The sequence below is a fragment of the Esox lucius genome, chromosome 13, assembly GCF_011004845.1.
Source record: "Esox lucius isolate fEsoLuc1 chromosome 13, fEsoLuc1.pri, whole genome shotgun sequence".
NCBI lineage: Eukaryota > Metazoa > Chordata > Actinopteri > Esociformes > Esocidae > Esox > Esox lucius.
This window is the reverse complement of record NC_047581.1, coordinates 19,716,828-19,732,327: the sequence shown is the minus strand read 5'-3', so window position 1 is coordinate 19,732,327 and position 15,500 is coordinate 19,716,828. Positions and strand designations below refer to the sequence as shown.

At 41.5% G+C, this 15,500-nt stretch overlaps 1 protein-coding gene across 1 annotated transcript; it reads right to left on the bottom strand.

The window, feature by feature from the left end:
• Window positions 1-8,734: 8,734 nt before the first annotated feature.
• Window positions 8,735-15,268, bottom strand: mat2ab (methionine adenosyltransferase II, alpha b). The gene is made up of 8 exons (XM_010897373.4): window positions 15,178-15,268; window positions 14,269-14,346; window positions 13,834-14,069; window positions 10,667-10,810; window positions 10,223-10,441; window positions 9,885-10,067; window positions 9,660-9,793; window positions 8,735-9,025 (listed from the first exon to the last, which is right to left on the bottom strand). The coding sequence occupies exons 1-8, from the start codon at window positions 15,266-15,268 to the stop codon at window positions 8,923-8,925; spliced, it is 1,188 nt and encodes a 395-aa protein (XP_010895675.1). The 3' UTR covers window positions 8,735-8,922.
• Window positions 15,269-15,500: the final 232 nt, after the last annotated feature.

Below are 15,500 nucleotides of genomic sequence, written 5' to 3'. Positions count from 1 at the left end.
AGTATAGTTTAACAAATGTTTAAAAAATTGCAGTTGCTGTGAAAACAGTCATGGTATTTAATTTAGAAAGATTTAACAAAGTGGAAGATTTTAAGTGAGTTTTACATCCGACTCCAGAAGAGAGACAAGGCCACTGTGAAATGTCATTCAGTGAGTAGATACAGTGCCTGTCTAAAGTATTCCATAATGTCAAAGTGAACCAGTGATGGGATCCTGGAGTTTTTGAACATGTACTGTTTAAAGCCAATGTTGGTGCCGTGAGTATAATTTATTGGCTGATCTCTCATGATAAGGGTAAAATAATGTGATCCTTCATCGAGTTGACTACTTCAAATTGGTGATAGGATTTAATGCACCTAAATGTTGCTAAATTCCATTTCACAACTCTGTGCCAGGCATGTAATCTTCATTAGAGATTAAGACGACAAACTAAACAAGGGTTTTTCCCAGACCAGTGTCACAACTTGTTCCCACAGAATTCAACAATCCCACGCAAAGAAAATGACCAAAAGAGGGATTTGAATAGGACAAGCTTGGGACTATCTATCCCTGGGAATTTGACTGATAAACTAATGGGTAAACTCTTGTTCTTCACTTTTCCCACTGACTTGTGAAACCCAGTTATGGGCTGTCAAGCCTGCTTCCCAAGTCATAATACGCAATCGGAATTATACAAACCCGATTCCAAAAAAGTTGGGACACAGTATAATCGTGAATAAAAACAGAATGCAATGATGTGGAAGTTTCAAATGTCAATATTTTATTCAGAATACAACATAGATGACATATCAAATGTTTAAACTGAGAAAATGTATCACTTTAAGGGAAAAATAAGTTGATTTTAAATTTCATGGCATCAACACATCTCCAAAAAGTTGGGACAAGACCATGTTTACCACTGTGTGGCATCCCCTCTTTTATAACAGACTGCAAACGTCTGGGGACTGAGGAGACAAGTTGCTCAAGTTTATGAATAGGAATGTTGTCCCATTCTTGTCTAATACAGGCTTCTAGTTGCTCAACTGTCTTAGGTCTTCTTTGTCGCACCTTCCTCTTTATGATGTGCCAAATGTTTTCTATGGGTGAAAGATCTGGACTGCAAGCTGGCCATTTCAGTACCCGGATCCTTCTTCTATGCAGCCATGACATTGTAATTGATGCAGTATGTGGTCTGGCATTGTCATGTTGGAAAATGCAAGGTCTTCCCTGAAAGAGATGATGTCTGGATGGGAGCATATATTGTTCTAGAAATTGGATATAACTGTCAGCATTGATGGTGCCTTTCCAAATGTAGGCTGCCCATGCCACATGCACTCATGCAACCCCATACCATCAGATATGCAGGCTTCTGAACTGAGCACTGATAACAACTTGGGTTGTCCTTGTCCTCTTTAGGGCATCCCAGTTTTCCAAAATGAACTTCAAATTTTGATTCGTCTGACCACTGAACACTTTTCCACTTTGCCACAGTCCATTTTAAATGATTCTTGGCCCAGAGAAAACACCTGCACTTCTGGATCCTGTTTAGATACGGCTTCTTTTTTGACCTATAGAGTTTTAGCCGGCAACAGTGAATGGCACGGTGGATTGTGTTCACCGACAATGTTTTCTGGAAGTATTCCTGAGCCCATGTTGTGATTTCCATTACAGTATCATTCCTGTATGTGATGCAGTGCCGTCTGAGGGCCCAAAGATCACGGGCATCCAGTATAGTTTTCCGGCCTTGACCCTTACGCACAGAGATTGTTCCAGATTCTCTGAATCTTTGGATGATATTATGCACTGTAGATGATGATAACTTCAAACTCTTTGCAATTTTTCTCTGAGAAACTCCTTTCTGATATTGCTCCACAATTTTTTGCCGCAGCATTGGGGGAATTGGTGATCCTCTGCCCAACTTGACTTCTGAGAGACACTGAGAGGCTCTTTTTATACCCAATCATGTTGCCAATTGACATAATAAGAAGGAAATTGGTCCTCCAGCTGTTCCTTATCTGTACACATTTTCGACCTCTTATTGCTACCTGTCCCAGCTTTTTTGGAATGTGTAGCTCTCATGAAATCCAAAATGAGCCAATATTTGGCATGACATTACAAAATGTCTCACTTTCAACATTCGATATGTTATCTATATTCTATTGTGAATTAAATATAAGTTTATGAGATTTAAATTAATCCATTCCTTTTTTTACTCACAATTTGTACAGTGTCCCAACTTTTTTGGAATCGTGTTTGTAGGTTAATAGATCAGGGACTATTTGTATAAATGTTTTTGGTCAATTTGAGATCCAGGGCTATTCATAAAAGATCATGGGCTATAGCTGCGGAGGCCAAGGCCTAACGACATCACTGGGAGTGGGGCCATCCTCTTTTAGACTCAACCACTTCACTAAATCCAACCCAGGCTCCCGCCCCCAAACTCCATGTGACTGCTGTTGTAGAAGGAAACCGGACACATTCCCACGCATGTACCTGCCTCTCCACAGAATCTCTACAATTTTACCATTCCACAACTTTGACATAAAAAAACCCAGCCAATACTCTTACACATGCAGTAACATCCCATTTATAGAATACTCTTGTACAATCACATTGAATCTAAGGAAACAAATACAGCCTTTATAGTGAGTTGCTCTGTTACCTTTTTATCAGTGATATATTATCTACTCATATGATTGACAGGACAGAATAGTTCCAACATCTGTCACAGATTTCTCTGTAGACTTTCTCTCTTGGGTCTTATTCACACCCAGGAGATTTGTCTTTCATGCTCTGAAAATGGTGGTTCATTTTTTCTGTACACATTATATATTCCATATACGAAATACCATATTAAAACTATACACAGCTAACGTTTAAGTAGGCCTAAAAGTGTGTGATGTACAGCCAGTAATGGTAAAGGGCTGTTCTTAAGCACAATGCGCAGACTGCCAGGCGTCACTTACCACAAACTCCTCACATCTATTAAATTGCAAATTCTCTAGATGATGTAGGCTAACTTCCATAAAGCATTAAGAACATGACTGAACATGACGCAATTACTAAGGATTTTGCAGTTTACTTTTTCTTTTACAATTTTTGCAAGTCATTGTTGTTCAATTGGTTTATTGCAAAACCCCTAAGGTTCTTAAAGCAGTTGAAACTATTTGAGACATTCATGTGTTATACAAAATGTTATCATGTTATGACAAGACTGCTTGACTGGCTAATCCTGTAATACTCCTCCAAGCCAGTATGATATTATACAAATAAAACCAGTACTCCATTATTTACAAATGTCAGGTCAGAGATGCAAAGATATCAACATTTTTTATTTTTAATATTTCAAAAAATCATCCATATCAAATGTTTTGATTGTTAATGTTACTGTGTTGCATAACCATATAAATGGCCTTTTTGTATGTGGTGACAATGCCCTTAAATCTATGAGAAGCAAAGCAGATTTGATTTTAGTGGGAACGTAAGTAAAATTAAGCACTTACTGTAAAATGTTTTATTGATACTAAATGGTGAGACCAATAGGTACACAACCTAAAATAAAACCGAACATTTAATATTAACTTTAAATCCCAAGTTTGAGTAAAAAGAAAACAGTCTAGTTACTCATAGTGCCTACAGAAAGTCAGCAACCACTATTTTCACATTTTGTGTCATACTATCAGAGAGTGAGTGTAAAATAAAAAAAAATGTCACAGCTCAAATGGCATTTCAGACTAACTGCATCTATACAACATACAAGTGGTTTACAACTTAACCTGAATCTAGTGGGAGTGAAATGTAACAATTAAGGGCAGTATTGAAATTCTCTGGTGTGTAGTTGTTAGGAAAGTTAACACAAAAGGAAACATGGATTTGATTAATAGATTTAAGCAGCCAGTTCTACAACCAAACAAGCTGTAGCACCTTAAACAGCTTTCTAAAATGTTTCTCATTAAGTCATTTATCCAAAGCAACTCACTATAGTGATTTATAATTTGTGCCCACAGTCTCCCTTACATGACATCACTAGCATCAAAACTGTTGGTGTAAGGATACTCCGTTATGTAAGAGTTAAAAATAAGTGCACATACATGGCCTTGAGTGGACAGCAGCTGCAGTGCAGTCAGACAATTTGGACATTTGATAACGTAACTCAAGCATTGAAGCTATACATGGTCCCTGGTTAGTAGTGTAAATGTAGTAATGTACTACCTCATGATCTGAAATGTTTGGGCCGTTCTTGAGTCGACACAGCCTTGATGTGTGTCAGTTGTAATGCTTTCATTTATAGTCTAAAAAGGGATTGCATGGGATTTTCTTCCAATTACCCTAACAATCTACTCTGAAACATCCTGTTCCAGTAATGTCAGGGACAGAAATTTAAATCCAATAAGATGGATATTCAATGAATTCTCCAATTTGAATAAATCATATTGCAAAGATGAATTTTTTTACCAATTTACTTTTGTAGAACCATGTAAAAGGGCACTGCAGAATCCTGCTTCTAAACTACTTAACACCAGTCTTCCCTTATGGACTGACCAGTACACAACAGCCAGTCTAGGGTGGGAAGGAGAATACGAAGCGTATAAGGACATTAAGTCAGTAAAAACCGATAGACACTGAAGAAAATGTAAGGTCAGTCACTCGGAATAAGTTTGTAGAAAGATTTGAAACGCAACTGTTAATTTTTTTTTTCTACAAGTTCAGTAAAAATGTTACATACCGCCCCTTTAAAATAAGGTTGCTCATTTGAAAACCCCTTAAGATCCAATCGAAGTGCAAGAATTAGAACAATCTGTACACAAATCTGTCAGCGGGCCAAGGACGTGTGGGAGCTCTGTATGATTGGTTTATAAACACCTAAAGGTTTGTAAGTGGAGCAGAGTGGGTTTTGCAGCTTAAGCAGTGGCATTTCAGAGCGGAGATCTTTTTACCCCCCTTAAGACTGATAAACAAAACACTACTTTAAGAACTAGTTTTTAAACTAATGACCATATTACTCATTTTCTAAATGCAAGCACAGAGCACAAAGACCATACACGAAAACCACTTGTCAAGACAAGGGAAACGGCAGAGGGTAATTCTGTTAAGTTTGTGCTTCAGAACCAATAATGAAGAGTTGTATTCCACAGCTCAAATCCCAATAAACATGACTAGAATTGTGACCAACATCTTTTACCTAATTCCAATATGCTCAAATGCTATTAAATCCTATTCACTTACCATGATTGACCTGACGGAATCACTTCCTACTTTCAACAGGTTGCAGTGACACTACTGTGCAAACACGATTTATGGTACCCCCTCACTTGAATGTGGTCTTTACATAACAGCCAAACACCAAAATTAGTGTGCATGAAAACAGACAGCAGAGACATGCTTCATGATTTAGATGTTTATTTAAGGTCTTTGACATGATGAATCAGAATCCAACTTCTGAAGACTGAAGCATTGAGCTATGCTACCTGTTCCTTGCAATGTTGGACACATGTAGATCGAGCAGAATGGGAGAAGTGGGTTCAGTACAGGGGTGGGGTAAAGAAAGTAGAAAAGGCACTCCTACACTCACAGTAGCCAGAGACTAGCATGAGTGGCTAAAAAACAGAAGTCCCATAGGAATCCCTATCCATGCAGCCCAGAGACAGCTTGTAAACAAGGCTGGTTTCTCTGTACAACACCAGCCAAACGTTACCATCTCTTAATGCAAGGATAAGGACAACAGTACCAGGCATGAATGGTCAATACAATCTCACCCCCCAAAAAAATGCATCCCAAAAACTGCAAAATACTCACAGCCAGTGACAGTTCCCTGTGGAGGCAAACCAAAGCATTTCTGTATGACGCTTTGGAACCACGAGAGAAACACTGAAAGTATAACCTAGTTATGGCATTCTGTCAAGTCAAAATGTGAGATTAAAAAAAAACTAAACCTTCAGGGTTTATTTTAAGCTGCCTTCTGAATCCTTGGCTTCTCTGTATCCACACCAAGTTTCAGAGAACAAATAAATATATTTTTAAAAGGGTTCATTTGTTTGCCTTTAGTTAAGAGCTCTATTGTGGCAAAGACAGCCCTCCTTCAGATAAAGGTGGTAGTTTCTCTGTAGCTACACTTACCATCAATACCTGAAGAGCCTTTTACAAAACAGAAGGAAATAAGACTACCTTTTGAAGGAGTCCAGGAGACAATTTTAAATGATCAAGTATAAAGCAACATCCCTACAGATATTAGCAGTGACATAGCAGCTTCTGACTTTTCTGTATCACGTCAGAAAACAGCAGACATCTGCAGGGGGATCCCAGACTCGGAGTATATGCAAGAACTTGACAATAATCAAGATCAGTCTTGTTACTCAACCTGCAATGCATAGAATTTCTTTGAAAAACAGCATCCATTGACCCTTCATGCACCATTCTTACATCCTACACAAAGATTAGAGGGTTGAAATAAAACATGAGGGAGTAGCAGACCTGCCAACCTTAAAATAATTTGAGTTGCACTTCAGTTTGACAATGTCACATCCAACCTCAGGCCCCACAATAAGTGCAACAACTAGGCCAATTTCCTTTTTAGAGGAAATAAAGCAATGCATCTTGTATCTGGAAAAATTTGACAAAACCACAAGTTGGTTTTACGCTATCCCTCAAATAAGCCATCCTTCTTGGAGTTATTTACCGAACATGAATCACCACAAAATCTGTGGTGAAGTGACTAGTATGCCATTACGACTAACTACTGGATAAATACCTTAACACATGCCCACTTACATCTAACAACTTGACGTGAAGGAAAGGACTACCGAAACACTACTGGCCATGTCTGTTTGCATCCACACAGGAACATCCAGAGAGCGAACACTGCACGTTTACTAGTCAGTCTATGTGGCTGCAGCTACTACTGATGTCGGGATTAAAGCATGTGCTGCACAGTAAACACGGTACATACAAGGGATGGACAAGAGCTTCAGGTCACATTTGGTTGATTGCCAATTAGCAGTACGTGCCAGCTATAAGAGGTCTGACCATTAGCACTTCAATTGCCTCATGTTGCTGTGAAAACTCATCTGTTCCAAAAAGAGGCCAAATAGTGCCAGAACTGCAGGTGCATAGGACAGTCAAACACCCATGGACAGCATATGCAGAATATGGACAAACAGCATTGGCTACGTGTCACAATCTGAAGGTGACCGAGAGGGATAGACAGACACTATACCAGACAGCTGTTTAACATCCCAAAAGCACAGCCTCAAACATTCACAGAATTGAATCAACACCTCAGTAAACCAGTGTCCACCAAAACTATATCTCTTGAGTTTCACAAAGCTGGAAAATTATGGCAGGGCTGCCATTTGGAAAACACTTATTTCCAGGGCCAACACAGATGCATAACTTGTGAGGTCAGAACTTGGACCCCTAAGCTATGAAAGCAATGTTCTGATGAGTCATCTTTAACCCCATTTCCTACATCCGGAAACATTTACCTTTGGGGAAAGACCAAAATATTTGATGCCAATTGTTAAACATGGTGGGGAGGATCCGTAATGTAGGAGATGCCAGAGTCCAATAATTGCTCTGCACTGTTGCATATGGGACAATGGACGAGGCCAATTTTCCAGACCAAGTGAACCCTACGGTACAGAGAAAGTTCCCTCATGATGTTCCAATATTCCCAGTATGATAATTCCCCCATACACACTTGAACAAATTCAAGAGCAGGTTTATGACATCAAATGCCTTCCATGGCCTCCCAAATAAAAAGGCTGGAACATTTATGGGAAGTTCTAGAGTGCAGAACTTGGTCCGAAGTTGACTCCCACCTTAGCTTCCTCAAAAAAAAAAAAAAAAGAGACTTAAATTTGTTTTTAAAAGTGCCATCTGATTACAGCTAGGAGTTTGTCATTTTTAAATCCCTCTACTGCAATTTTGAACAGGTAGTTTTAAAAAGCTGTCTGTACACATTGAAGCAAGACATGGCCTAAATATGCATTATGTCACAGGGAATGACTAATATGATTAGACTATCACTTTAGAAATGTAACGGTGCAGAATCAAAACACATTGTCTACCTACATAAGGGTTTTAGTATACCCTAAAATGTGATGAAATGAACCCTGGTTCAGGACTTGTATGACAGCATTCCAAGAAGGATTGGAGCTGTTCTGAAGGCCAATGGTAGCCCTACATCTTATAAGGGCCTTGATATTAATACATCTTGTTAGGCATTTACATTTTGTCCACCCACTAGCTCAATTGACACTGGCCAAGCCATTTTACCAGTAGTAAAAAAAATATATATATAACTGCCAAAACCTCTGCACATTGAGTGCAGCTGGACTTAAAAGCAAGGCAGTGGGCTTATAAAATAACATTCCTTAAAACATCTTGCCAAAATTGACAAATATCAAGCCTGTAATTATACCAGCATACTTACGTTCAATTACATGCTATGTGTACAGGTTGGCAGGTCTGAAGTAGGACTAGGGGTATGGGCTTACAACATCAGACTAACAGAAATGCATAAACTAAAGGCATAAGATTAGTGGGAGAGGGGGTCCCATAAGTAGCACCAGTAATTAACATGGATTTCAACATTTAGCTTTTGTCAGTCCTTTAACTGAACAAAAGCAAATTATTCAAGAGGAGATAAAGGCATCAAGCCAGAAACCAAATTTGAGTCCTTACAGTTTCAGTGAGGCTGGGCAGGGGTAGGAAAGGTACTTTGAAGAGGGATAAATGGAAGAGACTTGACTATTCTAAAAGTCAAGCTAATAACAGCAAAAAGACTAAGTGACCGGAAAGGCAATATGAAATGGGTGGGTGTTGGAAGGCTAGGTAGAGTTGTTAATACGTCATTTAGGTTATAAGGGCCTTTCACCCCATGAGACCGTGTAGGCTTCTCTGTAGTATACACCAACAGGCCTGGGGGGAAAAAGCTTCACAGGTTTAGTATTTCAGTTTTTTGGGCATCTCCCATGGGAATGAGTCTCGGCCAAAGTGCCCATAGGCAGCAGTCCTCTGATACATGGGCTTCTTCAGCTCCAGCTCCCTGGAACACATAATTAACTCATTTAGCAACCCATCACAGAAATGTACCTGAAACCAACACAATGACAGCCTATATGCGCACAGCCAATAGGGAGTAGCCAGTGCCTCAAAAATAAACCCATTATCAAAAGGGGGGTAAGGATGAAGCTTTGGCACTCACCCTGCCAACCAACTCATCCTTGAGCGGTGTGGCGAATGCAGCATGGAGTTGGAAAGCACACTGCTCCAATTTATAAGTGGCATTGAACTTAACAAGGTCCAAGAACCCTATGACCTTTTAGTTGTGACCAGGAGACCTTTCCTCATGCTGGGTATTAACATGCCATCTAAGAGGGCAGACATCCACTCCCACTGTAGCTGGCAGCATTACATACTGTCTTTCACTGGCATTTAAAGCAAGATCGGTTCATCGGGAGAGAGAGGGTTTAAAATCCCGGACTGACAAGCCCAAACAAAGCAGTAGCTGAATGGTGACCGTATTCACAGTGCTGTAGGTAACCCTGCATTAAAGGGTTAGAAAAGTCTCTTCACACCAGCTGTGTGAGTTCAGGACTAACAAGACAGGTGGGAGTAACAGGAAGGACAGAAGGGGCAGATTCAGAGAAGCACATGGCTTCTAAGGGGGCATACTTTACCTGACAATGACACCTGGACGAAGGTCAAAGTTTTTCTTGACTATGTCCAGCAGCTCCCTCTCACTCTTCTGGGATGTGCCATAGTGGAAAATGGAGATTGAGAGGGGGTGAGCCACTCCAATGGCATAGGCAACCTGATGAAATGTAGAGACAGTCATGAGCACACAAACGTTTGAGATCCCTTTGCCCCTGCAGTTCATGGAGGCTTAACCAGTCGGCCCTCACCTGAACCAGGACCCTCTTGCAAAGCTCAGCCTTGACCAGAGACTTGGCCACCCAGCGGGCAGCGTAGGCAGCAGATCGGTCCACCTTGGTGTAGTCCTTCCCTGAGAAGGCTCCTCCCCCGTGGGCACCCCATCCTCCATAAGTGTCAACAATGATCTTACGGCCAGTCAGGCCGGCGTCACCCTATAGGGAAGGGAGGAACCATTCATGGCCATTCCTCTGAATTTCAATGTCACCTAACAATTCTAACAGTAGTCAATGACTCAAATACAGTGATCAACATGACCCCACCCTTCATGCTCAGAATTACAGGTTCTGTGACTTCGCCAATGCATTACCTGTGGACCGCCAATGACAAAACGCCCACTGGGCTGCATATGGTAGATAGTGTCATCATCCAGGTAAATGCAGGGCACCACAGCCTTGACGACCTTCTCCTTCAGAGCGTCACGCATCTCATCCAGACAGATATCCTCGTCATGCTGTACGGAGACCACTATGGTGTGGACACGCACCGGCAGCATGGCGCCACGGTCCTGGCGGTATTGAACGGTCACCTGAGGAGAGGGGCAGAAAGGTGACGCCACAGGCAAAGGCTGCATTCTCCTGCTCAGATTTTACAAGCAACAAACGGCTGCGTGCCACAAATGCCATTAGGCCACTGATTGTTGAAACACTGATTGTTGAAACAACCAGTTTAATACAGGGGTTACTGCCGGCATGAGAGTAGGAAAGCTATTCTCTCAAATAAGCTTTCCTCCCAACGGACACCGTCAGCTTACCTGGGTCTTAGAGTCGGGCCGGAGCCAGGGCAGGGTGCCATTGCGACGAAGTTCAGCCATCTTAGCATTGAGCTTGTGAGCGAGCATAATAGTAAGGGGCATGCACTCTTCCGTCTCATCAGTGGCATAGCCAAACATCAGGCCCTGCAGATACAAGCACAAAACTTAAGAGGAAGGGAAGCTGCCCATTTTAAGGTCTGAAGGGACAGTCAGGTAAGTTGGTCAGTGCCAAATGGAAGCTATTGGTCCATGGTAAGATATGCTAGCATAAATTCCTATACTGTCAAATTTTCAATAAGAGATGATTTAGCTTTCATTTGGGCTGTATAACTGATTTAGGGTTCACAGCCTGAAAAGTGAAACCCAAGGAATGTAAGGACTATTTTAAGGACTTAAAGTAATTTTAGAATATACTTCAATGTATATGGATTAACATTTAAGAATTATGCATTGACAAGAAATGTTACATTCTAAGTTTGAGAATAACTCAAAAATCGACCGCAAGCACTGGGTCAGGGGTGTCCAAACTATTCCACTGAGGGCCGTGTGTCTGCAGGTTTTCGCTCTCCCCTTTTTTTACCCTCATCTGGTTGTTTAGGTGTGGAAAAACCATAAACCTGCAGACACACGGCCCTCCGTGGAATGGTTTGGACACCCCTGCACTAGATGTTCCTGTCTCAAACAATCTGTTGATGTGGTACTTCACCTAGATGGATCATTTGAGATGTTGGAAGTTGAGCAGTTATGTTTTTTTATTGTATTTTTTATAAATGTTATGCTTAATGGAAAACTTTTAAGTCATTCTCTTACTGGTTTTCCATTATAAAGAAATCCCATTCCACATGAATTGTCAAATTTGTAATTAGCATCATATCAATGTTTTCAACTCTGCAATAGAATAAGAGACTGTGGCAATTAGGAGATACCCATCTAAAAAGACGAGAAAGGTGTAAAATATCCAATTCTTGTTTTTATCTAATGAACTGACTGGAGTCCGGTTTAAGGACAGTCAAGTTCCACATTTTAAATGAGCTTAGCATTAGCTTACAATAGTTTAATTGGTGCAGTTAAGACCTATAACACAGCCAGAAATTATAAAAGCAATACACTAGTTTACCAAATCCATGTTGGCCCTCTTGTATCTCATATGTGCATCTCCCCTGCTGCTACGCTTCCCCTCCTTTGCAGCTACAGTAGTTGCTCAAACTTCTTTCTACCATGTTACTTGTCACAGCAGGAATTTGTATTTAGATTGTGACTCATTAGTGTTCACACACACACACACACACACACACACACACACACACACACACACACACACACACACACACACACACACACACACACACACACACACACACACACACACACACACACACACACACACACACACACACACACACACACACACACACACACACACACACACACACACACACACACACACACACACACACACACACACACACACACACACACACACACACACACACACACACACACACACACACACACACACACACACACACACACACACACACACACACACACACACACACACACACACACACACACACACACACACACACACACACACACACACACACACACACACACACACACACACACACACACACACACACACACACACACACACACACACACACACACACACACACACACACACACACACACACACACACACACACACACACACACACACACACACACACACACACACACACACACACACACACACACACACACACACACACACACACACACACACACACACACACACACACACACACACACACACACACACACACACACACACACACACACACACACACACACACACACACACACACACACACACACACACACACACACACACACACACACACACACACACACACACACACACACACACACACACCACACACACACACACACACACACACACACACACACACACACACACACACACACACACACACACACACACACACACACACACACACACACACACACACACACACACACACACACACACACACACACACACACACACACACACACACACACACACACACACACACACACACACACACACACACACACACACACACACACACACACACACACACACACACACACACACACACACACACACACACACACACACACACACACACACACACACACACACACACACACACACACACACACACACACACACACACACACACACACACACACACACACACACACACACACACACACACACACACACACACACACACACACACACACACACACACACACACACACACACACACACAAGATAAAAGGTAATAAATTTAAACGCATGAAGACTTGAAATCAATTATCAGTTAGATGTGTTAGTGTCCTCGCTTCAGTTAAACAATCACTCTTAATTCCATGTGCATTCTCAAGTATAGTCAGCTATAAAGGGCTACACGGCTGACATGTTTTTAGAGGAGGCAGATAAGTTTAAGCTTTCATAGTGAGCTGGTACAGGCGACAGATAGTGGGCCACAGTACAGTCTGCTACTGGGCAGATTAAGTCCATAGGACCCCCCAGCCATCAGTTTAGTTTGTGCCCTGAAATAGCTCACCCCATTCAACAGGTAAGGGCTTGTTAATTAGTTAAAAAGATGATTCAGGAGTGCTAGCCCTGGGATACATCTAGATGGAAAGGCTGAGGGGGTCCCCAGGAGAGGGTTGAAGACCTATGATCCTAGTCCATTATCAGAAGCTCTACCTCACAATCTGCATCTGAACATATTGCCTAGTAATGTCTTGCAACTTCATTACAGCAGGCTTATCAATGAATAGACTGATACTGCACATCAACAACCTCAAGACCAGTTGCACAAACACACATTAGTAATCCATACCTTGCAATCTAATTGCCAAGACTAGCTTAAAATATGCCCTTTCATCATTTTATAATATTACACAACTTTCCCCAGGCCTTTATGACCCAGTGTTTAGTTAGGCAACAATAAAGCAAAAATGCAACAGTAGTCTTAACTGTGACTAATTGAATTCAGTGATTATAAACATTAAACACCACCTTACATTTTTAACAGTTCACACCCCTTATTGGTACTGCAGTGTTCCTGCCTCTCAACACATACCTGGTCCCCAGCCCCTACATCTTCTTCATTGCGGTCAATGTGGACACCCTGGGCAATGTCAGGAGACTGCTGTTCTAGTGCCACTAGGACATTGCAGGTCTTATAGTCAAAACCTTTGGAGGAATCATCATATCCGATGTGGCGGATTGTGTCACGAACCACCTTCTGATAGTCGACTGAAGCATGCGACGTCACCTCACCTGCCAGCAGGATCATACCAGTCTTAGCAACGGTCTCTGAAAAGGTAGATCCAAAAGGGAACATTATAAACATGTTCTTTCAGTGGAGGCTTATTAATAGTCATTTGTAACAAGATAAGAATACAAAAAATTAATAAATGTGATGTATAGTTTAATGAGAAACTCCCACTGATGGGTTCAGGGCTGACTTCAGAGAAGAAAGAAGTTGCATCAGAAGGGAGGTGCCATTTCTTACCGCAAGCAACTTTGGCATCAGGGTCTTGCTTGAGATGTGCGTCAAGCACTGCATCACTAATTTGGTCGCAAATCTTATCTGAAAAACGCATAAAAATAACATTGGTAGTAGCAGTTCACAAGCCTCCGCTGTGACATAATGGTTTGTAAGCTTGTAGAAGAGAAGGTACAGCATTAAACAAATTAAAAGTATACTTCATAAGTATGCTTTTGCTGTAATGCTGGTGCGAGGCGTGTTTGTAATGGTACGCAGGGGTCCACTAACAGCAACTTGAGTTCTAGATACATATGTACCATGTCAGGATTATTGCGGTGGTAGCAACATCTCTAGCGGTTCTCTTAACTTTCCAGCCGCCATTACAGCGGGTTCACGAGTAAATAAACGTTTATTTCCATTTCCAAGCTTATCTACGACATGTCAGGACAGAGGGCGTCATGTAATTCTTAATAAAGTCGCATTGGAAGCCCTTGGCATAGCAACCAAACGCAGTAGACAAACAATACGGCCTTGTTTCGCGAGACCACGCGCTCTAGCCGGTTCAAATCCTCCAAGATATCAGCGAAGGGATCTGTCCATTCAGATGAGATCATAAAATCTAAGAATGTTTTTTTGTCATTTTTATTTTTTTAAAAGACCTTTCAAAGGACAAACATTGTACAACAGCGGCTATGTAAATAATATTACATAGCGAAGGTTAGCTGGCTAATGAACCAATAAAGAAAAGTGGGCCTCACATGCGGCTTATGCAAGATGCTGACGGCGTGGTTCGATCATCAGGTAACAGCAGCTCGCCAAGGCTAAGCCCCACTGGTGACATTTTCCATGACTAGTCAGCTATAGCTAAACAAATAACTTCATAAAAAGCTTTAACAACATACAGTAGCTGTATTTTATTTACCGCCGGCTTACCAGGGTGTCCTTCTCCAACGGACTCTGACGTAAATAGGAAACAGTCCTCATCAATAAGGGAGTTATGAAAACCGTTCATCTGTCCGTTCATTGTTAGCACTCTTCTTCTGATAGATAAAATAAATATTTCAGCAAACTATTATAATAATGCGGCTTCTGGTACTTGCGTCCTCGTGTGCTAGACTCTAGGTGAGTTTATGCCATACATTTACGCCTCTAAGGTTGTGGGGCTCCAGCATTTATTCTGTAATTTCCATACGTCACTGTCGACGGGAATGGAAGATACCATATTTAACGCGGGTGTGTATTTATTCCCCAAAACA

Excerpts from the sequence above, each read along its gene's own strand:
- mat2ab (XM_010897373.4), bottom strand. The coding sequence starts at position 15,268 with ATGAACGGACAGATGAACGGTTTTCATAACTCCCTTATTGATGAGGAC. Across the intron at positions 14,070-14,268 it reads TGATGCCAAAGTTGCTTGCG|AGACCGTTGCTAAGACTGGT; the intron begins GTAAGAAATGGC and ends CTACCTTTTCAG. Across the intron at positions 9,026-9,659 it reads CGTCCAGGTGTCATTGTCAG|GGAGCTGGAGCTGAAGAAGC; the intron begins GTAAAGTATGCC and ends TATGTGTTCCAG.